Source organism: Coptis chinensis, chromosome 6, assembly GCF_015680905.1.
Source record: "Coptis chinensis isolate HL-2020 chromosome 6, ASM1568090v1, whole genome shotgun sequence".
NCBI classification, from domain to species: Eukaryota; Viridiplantae; Streptophyta; class Magnoliopsida; order Ranunculales; family Ranunculaceae; genus Coptis; species Coptis chinensis.
The window spans coordinates 5,338,117-5,349,468 of NC_141461.1; the positions used below are offsets into that span (position 1 = coordinate 5,338,117).

At 35.2% G+C, this 11,352-nt stretch overlaps 1 protein-coding gene across 1 annotated transcript; it reads left to right on the forward strand.

The window, feature by feature from the left end:
• Window positions 1-1,134: 1,134 nt before the first annotated feature.
• LOC147490993 (uncharacterized) lies at window positions 1,135-1,587 on the forward strand. The gene is made up of 2 exons (XM_086567158.1): window positions 1,135-1,143; window positions 1,228-1,587. The coding sequence occupies exons 1-2, from the start codon at window positions 1,135-1,137 to the stop codon at window positions 1,585-1,587; spliced, it is 369 nt and encodes a 122-aa protein (XP_086423284.1).
• Window positions 1,588-11,352: the final 9,765 nt, after the last annotated feature.

Here is an 11,352-nt window from a genome sequence, read left to right on the forward strand (position 1 = left end):
ATCTTGATCAACTTGATTATGATGACTTTGATAGCCAAAATTCATATGGAGATGCAGTGGTCATTCTTGACGAATATAGAATTGCCACCAATGTAACTATTGATGAAATTGTGGATGATGGAGATGAAGTTGAAATACTACATGATGTTGAAATAGAATAAGAAGATGTGGTAGTATTAGATGGACCTGTTGATGATGAAGGTGTTATAGGGCAAGAAGGAGTCATAGATGATGATGATGATAGTGAAGTCCAGGTATTAGATGGAGATGATGGTGATCGATGGTCTACTCCGAACCATGGTGAAGGGGGGCAAGAAGGAGTCTTGGATAATGATGATGATAGTGAAGTCCAGGTATTGGATGGAGATGATGGTGATCGATGGTCTACTCGGAACAGTGGTGAAGGGGGACAAGGAGTCTTGGATGATGATGATGATGATAGTGAAGTCCAGGTATTTGATGGAGATGGTGGTGATCGATGGTCTACTCCGAACCGTGGTGAATAATTTTTTGGGGGACACCTATGACAATTACTAAGAATGGTGAAGGACGACAAGTCAATTTGATTTTGATTTGGAGGGAATGGTTGATGATGTGGTAGTTTCACCTATTGACCTGAAATCCGAAGACTTACATTAAGGATGTCATAATCTCAACTCTTCCCATAGTCCGAAAACCCCTGAAGGTACTGGTTTAGATGTTACTCCTGCTCATTTGCAGGTGAAGTTTATCCCTCCTAAAGTTGGACAACACTACCCTACTCAAGATGATCTCATCAAAGACATGAAGCCATATGCAATAGCAAACATGTTTGATTTGCGTCGTGCAAGTACTGCTCCTGAAAGGGTGGTGATGAAGTGTAAGGCTGTTGGATGTACATTTCATATGTATGCAAAACCGACCACTGGTTCTGATATATGGGTTATTATAATCTTGACAAAGGCACACACTTGTCCACAGGATGAAGTTGTTGCAACTAATCGACAAGCAAATGCTAAGTGGGTCTCAGAAGTTATTAAGTCGAAACTGAAGGACAACATGGAATTGTGTCCAAGACAGTTGTAGCTGGAGGTGAAGAACTCACACCATACCAAAGTATCTTATAAAATTGCATGGAAAGCCAAATAAATTGCAATGCAGAAGGTATCAGACTTCAAACAATCAGCAAGTACTGAGTGGATATGTAGCAACATATAACTTACATTGGTTTGCCTTGTTTTTGTGTAGATAAAGGGAAACTTCTCTCAGTCGTACCAAATGTTGCCAAATTATTGCAAAGAACTTAAAATGGTTGATCCAAATTGTTACACCGAGCTATTGACGTCGTCATCTCTTGAGCACAGGTTTGAACGCATTTTCTTGTGTTATGGGATAACTGTCCATGTTTACAAAAGATGTCTTCGTAAGTTGATTATGATTGATGGGACATTCATGAAAGGTAGATACAAGTCAGTTATCCTCACCGCTCTAGCTACTGATGGTGACAACCACATTTTCCCAACTGCAGTTGTCATAGTCCCAAAAGAAAATAATGAACACGAGGGATTGGTTTCTCGAGAAGTTGAGAGACCATGTCATTGGGACTGAGGATAAATTTGTGCTTATGTCTGATAGGCATTAAAGCATTCTTCAAGCCGTGCCTAAAATCCTTCCTAATGCTACACATTGCTTCTGTGCACAACATATCTCAAACAATGTCAATGAGGAAGACACAAAAGGGAGGGTGAAGAGAGCGGCTGAAACTTATGATAAAGCTAATTTTGTTAGAATCCCGAGTCACATATCCTGTAGTGATCCGAAGGGGTACGCAAAACTTGTTAAGATTCCGAAAAAGTCATGGTCCTGTGTATTTGCTCCAATGAGAAGGTATGGTATTTGCTATACAAATCACATTGAGAGCTATAACAAGATGATACTGCTGAGCAAGCAATGCCTGTTACATCTCTTCTGAACGGAATTCAGTCGAACATAATCAAACACTTCTATGACTATAGGTTGATGGTTTCAAAGTTTAAGAGCAAATTGACCAAATATGCGGAGGATGTGATTGTCAGTTCAAGATAAGTTAGTTGTCCGTTCATAGCTTCGAGGGCAACTGAGTATGTTTACTCTATTGTAAGTATAGATCATACTGACATTGTAGACCTATTCAACAAGACATGTACTTGTGGTTTCTTCCAACAAGTTGGTCTTCCTTGTAGCCATGCTATAAAGGCAATCAATGACGGTAAATTCTTTGTATATGACTATTGCTTGCATTGGTACACAAAAGAAACTCTGATGGACACTTATCGAGAATAGTGGAAACCAATAAGAGGTAAAGAACAATGGGTTTGGGTTTTTGATGGAATCATGGTCAAACCACCCGTAGATGAGGTCATGCCTGGTATGCCAATGAAGAAAAGAAAGCAATCTAAAGGAGAGGGGGTTCCAATGCAAAAAAGAAGGTGTTCTCGTTGTGGTGGTCTTGGACACGACATGATAACATGCACAAGGGCCACTGATGATGCAGAATGGATTGATTTTTCAGCTGGAGTTCCACTAGATTTTGAATATGAAGAGTTTATATGATTATGGGTTGTAATAGGTAAGTAGAATGCAAGATAATGTCAGCTATTTTGGTTACTTGAAAATTACCAGGTCCAGTTACATACATCTTTTTGTGGGACATGTTATTGTAATATTAATATCAAGAACAAGTATATATATATGAACTTAATCTCTAATAGATAATATATATGAACTTAATCTCACATTTTGAACATTGCCTTTGATATTCATTTTAACTGGACCATCAATGGTGACCGTCAAGTGGTCGTCCTCAACAGGTCCTTTTCCAAGTGCACTTCCAATAGGTTGTTTATCCTTGGTCTCTTTACCTGCTAGATCAATCCATCTAAAACATTTGCACCATTCACCATTCACCATTTGCTTGCATGAGAGATACCGTCTCCCTAGATTGCATTCCTTTTTACTGACTGCAAACCACATATTTGTGGTGAAGCATCTTGGACACTTATTAATATTTGCCCATAGACAATTGATTTTCCAATGGCCAATTGATCCGCACCCAAAACAATTGTCTGTTGATCTTACTGAATCCATATATGCCTTATTACTGCTAGAACCTTCACCTTCTCTTTCTCCCCCACCCATTTTGTTTGACACAAAAAATAGAAATAGAAATGAAATACAAGTTTGAGTGACTACTAATATAGCAACATTTTCCCGCCCAAAAGGTTTCCCACCAATATGGCCATATTGTGCGTTAAATATTTGTTGCAACGGTCATACTACATTAAAGTTACCATCAGCAATTACCTACCAAGGTAAACAAAACAAAATAATATAATAGGTGACATAAGATTCCACACAAAACATAGCCATATATGAAGAAAGATCAATATAGCAAAGTAAGATCCTACATAAACATTAAATTTATCTTCACAGCTAAACACATATAATGTCAAACCATGTGACACATGAACAACCAAACTCCCATGGAGATACTATCAGCAACTTACGGGAGTTACAAAATTGAAGCAAAATAACAAAGTTTGACTGTAAGAGTTTAACAAAAATTCAACATGTTGATAATTTATGGCCTGTGTCACTTGTTTCCATATGCCTAAATTGCCTCAACGCCATGGTGGGTAGCTGCTTCTCTGGCATCCATCAAATGCTTCTCCAATTCCTATTGTCGGCTTTTACAAACACTGTCTAGATTCAATCCATAGTTAATGATATCCATTCCAATCCTCTTGTGCATTCGATGGGTTTGCATATCAATTTTGTTAACTTGGTCAGGCACTCCCCTAATAAGACAATCCAAAAAGCTAGGACAAAATAGCCCACAACTGTTCCCATCAGGTTGTTTGGTCACATGCACAAACTCACGAGTCCAAGAGGTGTTCATATCATGATCTGAAGATGGATCAGCACACTTGATCACATAAGTAAGACATGACTCCAATGCTAGTTGCTCAATACAAACAATCTTACCACTAAGAGAATCATATATGTAGATTTTTCCCTCAGAATAATTGTATACCTCAAGAATCCAGTGACTATGTTGCACTTGAAGTGGAATGATAATACATTTGCCCTTAGTTGGCTTTGCTTGATTTCTAATTCTTCCTTCAAAAGTGTCTAGGTGCTCTATAACAACTTTAGAAGGACGATAAAATAAACTTTCTAGTCTCTGCTCAGGTGATGCTGCTCTAAAACTTGGCTCTTTAAGCTTCTTCTTGAAGGTTTCATATTCTCTTATCATGAATTTCTACATCAACAAAGTCATCAGTCATGAATTAATGAATGCACATTGTCTAGAAATTGTTCAACGAAACATCAACAAATGAGAGATAACTTATAACAAAGTAGACATCATAAATGACATTATATGAATCTTTTTCTAGAATGTCATTATCTTTATAATGTTTGGTGTACCACCTGGACAACAGCTTGTACATATATGCTCATAACCTACAAATCACATAAACCAATTAATTAGGGAATCTAATGTACATGTGATTTGCATACTTACCTCATAGTTAGTGTATGAAGCCATGGTGGTTGTGTACTTACCTCACCATCCACCCATTGTCTTCCATGTAGTGAATGAAAACTATGCACTGAGATAGACTAGTTATATCCAAACACTCTCACATCCAGAGAGCTATGTGCATCTTATTTCCTTTTATATAGCTGCCAATAATATTGGAGTATGTTCAACTCAGTTTTGGTTGTGGTTTTCATGATAAAGGTTGAAAACAAAGCCTCCTTAATCAACTTATCACATTCCTTTCTAATTGTTTCTTGCCATGACCAACCCTTCTTCCCTTCTCTTCGTTTCTTAGTTATTTTGCTTGTCTCTTCAGGTTTTTTTCCATGTGAGCCTCCATTTGAGTCTCAATCTTGACCACATCAAGAACCACCATATCATCCTCCACAACATCATCATCATCCACATCATTCTCATGTTTGGACTACTCAACAACAATTTCATCATCATCATCCACATCATTCTCATGTTTGGACTGCTCAGCAGTAGTTTCATCATCATCCACATCATTCTCATATTTGGACTGCTCAGCAACAGTTTCATGTTGATAGTCCACAATATCTTCATCAGTTGTTCCTCTGGTAGGTGACAAAGTTGGCAACACGGTTATGTTACCAGTGGCACAAAGCAAAGCAGAGAAATGGACCTTATCCATTTCATTGTTAAGGAGTGCCTCAACATTATCTTCATGAAAATCTATGGTTGTAGCCTCAGGAGTAACGACATCTGAGATAGCATTGGGCATTGTTTGTTGCAAAGGAGTAACAACTATGATCAACTGTCCAAAAGGCAATGGAGTAACATCCTCTGCAACAGTCAGTTGATCATCTACAATAGTCTGTTGATTATTCTCCTTGGAAGGCAATGGTGTAAAATCATAATCATCTTGATCATCATTGAAAGGCTCATTGGAAGGCTCCTAAACCACGTCCTCATGTAGATCTTGCTGACTATCAACTTCAAAATCCCTTCCAGTCTTGGGCATCTCTTCACTAATCTCTCTCAAAACATTGGCTGCAAATCTCTCACCTGTTGTTTCTTCTACATCATTTTCATCTTCTGACTCATGTGCACGAATAAGATTGTTTATTCTTTTTGGTTTCTTTGTTTCCTTCTTTAATCTCCAATCCTTTTTTTTTCTCAGTTATTTCACATATGTTGCGAATTTTTTGGGTTTTGGTAGCCTGTACCACTACTTTTTTACTTGATCTTGATGGTTGGACTCTCACTTGCTCCATGGTCAATGATTTCCCCCTCTTCTTTACCATTCTAAACTCCAAACGGATTTTGCCATCTTGGACGACTTCAATGAGAGTTCCATCTTCCAATGGTCTTTTTCTTTTCCCTGTAGTCTCAGCAGAAAGATCAAATGAAACTTTCTTAGAAGATGATGACTTCTTCACAGCTGTTGAATCCATAATATCTTTCTCAACTGATTTAACCTTCTTCTGAGCAGACTTTGTACTAGGTTCTTGGACAACAACATCAGCAATGGGAGACCATGAACTCCTTCCCTTTGTTCTCTTTGATCTTGAATCCATAACTTCTTTCTCAACTGATTTCACCTTCTTCTTAGCATACTTTGTACTAGGTTCTTGGACAATAGCATCAGCAATGGGAGACCTTGAATTCGTTCCCTTTGTTCTCTTTGATCTCTGTCCGTTCATAATCCCCTCAGGATGAACCTTCACCTACACTACCTACTTTCCTCGCAGTCTGAAAAAACTCTTGCATTATTGTCTCCATATCTGCCCTTATTTCACTCCTGATCTCCTTCCTAACCACCATAACCTCCTCACTTACCTACATTGCAAAGGTAATATCCACATTTAAACATTTAAAGATATATATAAATAAATTGTAATTGCTGATATATAAAGTTATACAACATATCATATTAGTACAAAATATGTAATTCAGTAGAGTTTTACACTTATAAAGTCTTTGAGCAATTCAGCATGTCTCTCAAGCATTTCATTACTAGTGTAGGGCTCTTAAATTGATGCAACACTTTAGGTGCCCTGTTGCTGCAAAGCCTCCTTGATTACATCTTCTTTACTTTCATCTTCACCAATATCTAAAGTGTTAAAAGCTACAACCTTACCCTTCAAAGGCTGGAGTTTTTTCTTCCAAGTTTGGAGATGTAAGTTTTTGGAAGGCAACTTTTCCTAGTCAAGTATTCTTGGGAATCTACCTTCCACTGCCATACGAGCCCCAAGAGACGAGATGTGAAGATATACCCAAACATCAAAGCATATCACACAACCATAAATTGCATATGAATCCCTTTGTGCTATAACATTTTCATAAATATCATCTAGACCGTACTCTAACTTCTCAAACAAAGGAGTGCCCCATGGAAACTTATCAAAAGCAACTAAATCCTCTACAAGATCAATAAACCTTCCATCTATAGTCCTAGCAGATCCAGGAATAACAACTTGAAGCAACACATACAACCTATTGAGCCTAAAGATATCAGTTTTATCATCCTTACTACTAGATTTTGCCATTTGTAGAGCTGCTAATATTTCTTTCTCACCAGCTGTAGTTCCTTTAAAAAACCGCGAATGAAAATCAGATGATATCTTTTTCACGTCTGTTGTGTAGAATGAGTTTACTACAAGTTTCACACTGAGACCCATAATCAAAGCAACACCGCTCTTTTTAAACACCAAATCTTTCTTACCAATCTGGTAACAAAGTCTACCAGCTTTGTGCACATAAATGGCACAAATAAGTGTAGTTGTTGCGTGCATATTTCTTTGGACTTGTATAAAACTCCCAAAGCAAGATTTATGAAAATCATTTTTTTCTTCCTCACTAAAAGCATCGAACAATTTGTGCATTTTATTTAGTGACATTCGACAAGTCAAATTTAGCTTCCTCATTTTTCTAACAAGTAAAAGTACACTCAAACTTTCGAATTTGGACAATTTTAATGAAAGGCAATAATAATTAGGCTTTCGAATTTTACTGTTTTTTTCTTAATTTCGTATTTCATCGGAAATAGAGAAATAGCAACTTTCCCCCCTCAATTCATATAATTAATTGGGTTTTGATATATATTGAGATGATTGACATGTGGCACCCAACAACTTTAATAAATTTTCGATAACTTTTGGGGAAACATGTCCTAATTTCTTTCCCGCCAAAATACACTTATCAATGTAACCACTATAAACTTGTGATAGACATACTTTATTTCTTATTATATTAGCAATTAACAGCAATTAAATTTCATTCATTATTCCGGTATTTTTATGTTATTTTATGTGTCAAACTTAATTCACTCACAAAATTAATTGCATTTAGACTATATCACTTCCAATATACATTAGATTTATAGATAAGTATGAACCATTAAATTTTCTACCGACCCATTGATTTTCCATTTTTTTTATTATTTAACACTGTGGAGACTACATTCACCGCATCCAACATACTCTTCTCTATAAAAGGTAACCAAATACCTTCAACAAATACCTTCAACATAACAACATGTCTCTAAATAATTTGTTCCTGTTAATTTTAGTAGTTTTAATGCCACCTCCAGCCATCCCAACCATCCCAAATTATGTCACCCCTCCTACAACCGACTATTCCAACGAAGAGAACTCGGACAAGTGGGATACCTACTCTACTGACGATTACACAGGCGAAGAAGAATAAGAAGACGATTGGCTTTAGGATCCCTACTATGTTGGAGATATTCCTATGAAGAAGAAGAAGGACAATGATGAGGAGTACGATGACGAAGAGGAGGACAATGATGGGGGTGTTGATGACGAGCAGGACGAGGACGATGATGATGAAAAAATTGATTTTGTCTGGTCTTATTTTGTTATTTAGGTTTTATTTTCGTTAGTTTTGTTATCTATTCTTATGTTGTTTTGTTTTACCCTTGTTTTCTTCTGCACTTGTTGATACATTCTGCACTATAATATGTCTATTATCTTTCTCATCATTTGAACTATCAAACTTCACTTTCTAATCTCAACAATCAAACTTCACTTTCAACAATACATTAAAAAATGGCGAAAACAATTTTGCCCTTTGTTGTATCTGGATGAAACTGTAAATTTGATCCAAATTGGCGAAATCCGATCTTGGCCTTTCATTTTCAAGTTTTCATCTCAACATAAGCGTGTGGTTGTTAATTACAACAAATCACATCATGTTGGGAACCGACGGAACTGACGAAACCAAATTTGCTGGTCCACGTGGTTCTTGTCTAGAATTATGCGCAAGAGCAAAACAATCAAAAATACCTTTGAAAAGTCAAAATGTGTTGGCGTGGTCTAATTGAGAAGGAATTGACATTATCATGGTCTATTTGAGAAATTACCCTTAAATTTGATTTGGAATTAGAAGACTAATTTTTTAGGCATATGTAATTAATTTGGATATAGGTACGGTTGTTTGACAACATAATCAGTAATTAGATGAAATGGATTATGGTGTGAATTTCTTTAGTATATTGGTTGTGTAGCGAAGTGGGACAATGCATGGCTACTTCTTTTTGTGGTTTTGATTGATCGAAAAATTACTAGCTTTTGGTTAGTAGAATACTTTATTCCAATAAATATGTTCATATACATGTAAGAATTGATTTCATTTGAGTTTTGAATATTCAAAATACAACTCTTAAAACAAATATTTTTGAGTTTGCAGGTGTCATACAAGTGTTTATACCCTTAAAACAGGATAGTTTTTGTCATTTTTTTTGGGTTCAATATGCTATATTTATTTTAATTTACAAGTGTCATGTATATATCCGTAAAACGAAAAAGGTCATGCCATTTGTTTTTTTAATTTTTTTCCCAAAAGCAATGAGTTTTGGAGAAAAATGATAAGTAATATGGATGAATTATTCATGTTCCTAGTTTTCTTTTTATTTCCACAACTTTTGCATAACAAACATGATTATTTATTTCCTCAGTTTTACTTTCCTTACCACAATTTACCAAATAGACACTATTTTTAAACTATTTCCATTCCATTCCATTCCATAGTGGATCACTTTTTTTATTTTATTTCATTTCCATTAGTAAAATTTTAACAAACACATAAGATATTCAAATTAAGATATATAGATATCTCCACTCCATGGTTAAATAGGCATCCCTTTGTTATCCTCTTTAACTTTGGACCGGATATTATTGTGGCATATGCCTTCACACAGCCCAATTCAACTTAATCCAGTGAACGGTTAGTTTCGCCCAAAAAGGTAGGGTTCCAAAATGTGATTTGTCTTTTATTGTCCGATTTTCTCTCTCACATCTCTTCGTTCAAACACTCACTTCTCTCTCTTCTATCTCTCTTACCAGGTAATTAATCTCATATAAAGTTAACTTTTATTGTAAATATGTATTATTTTTATTTGTTTTACCTTTTTTAAGCTGCCCCTCTACAAGGTAGAGGTTCATATTAGTTTCATTAGTATTAGTCGGGTTAGTAGTTGTTAAACTTGCATTCTCGATATATATATATATATATATATATATATATATATATATATATTTATATATATATATGGACTCACAATTTATGTTGAATAAGTGTTGACATGACAAGTTTGAAGTGGGTTTGGCAATTGTGTCAGAAAAATATGGTTTCAAATTACAAGAAATTGGTCCATAAGACCAATTTTGAGCCAAAATCACGGTAGAGGACAACCAATTTTAGAAACCACTCACAAAACCAAATTTTATGTTTTAATTACTTACGGACCCAGTCTTTTAATTAAAATAACCCTCAAGGACAAAATAAGTTGGCCCGGTTTTTAATTTTTTTATTTTATTTTCCCTTTTACCTTTATGTGAATAAAACAAAACTACGAGAGAGAAAACCCAAAAGGCCAAAACTCCTTCTTCTCCAACCAACCAGACCCTTTTTAGACGACAATAACACCTTCTTGCGAAGAATAACCCTTTTTATACGATAATATCAATGACTAATTATCAAACAAAGCTAGAGATGGTGGCACCAGACTAATTATCAAACAAATTAGTGTTTATAGCTCCAATAGGTATGAACACTCATTGTTCATAGCTAATGTTCATATTTGGGGTATGAACAATCAATGTTCATAGTTAATATAAATAACTTATTCAAATTTGGGTAAAAGTGATATCCAAAGGTGATGGTGGTTCAATTCCACCAAGATCCTCTAAAATTTTAATGTTAATCAAACAATGATTGTTCATTGTTTACTGTTAAGTACGTATTGTTCATACCTATTTTAAGTATGAACACGTATTGTTCATATCTGTTTTGGAAATAAACATTTATTATTTATATCTACTTTGGGTTCATGTTTTTTTGTTGGTATGAACACATATTTTTCATATCTGTTTTGAGTATGAACAATCAATGTTCATATATGTTTTGGATATGAACATTTATTGTTCATATATGTTTTGGGTATGAACAATCAATATTCATATCTGTTTTGGGTTTATGTTTTTTTTAAGTAGGTATGAACAATCAATGTTCATATATGTTTTGGGTACGAACATTTATTGTTCATTTATGTTTTGGGTATGAACAATCAATGTTCATGTCTGTTTAGGTATGAACATTTATTGTTCATATATATGTTTTGGGTATGAACAATCAATGTTCATATTTGTTTTGGGTTAATGTTTTTTTTTTTATGAACACGGATTGTTCATACCTAAAAAGGTAAAGGGTATGAACAATCAATGTTCATATCTGTTTTGAGTGTGAACATTTATTGTTCATATCCTTTTGTTCATACCTATTGTTCATAGCTAATGTTCATAATT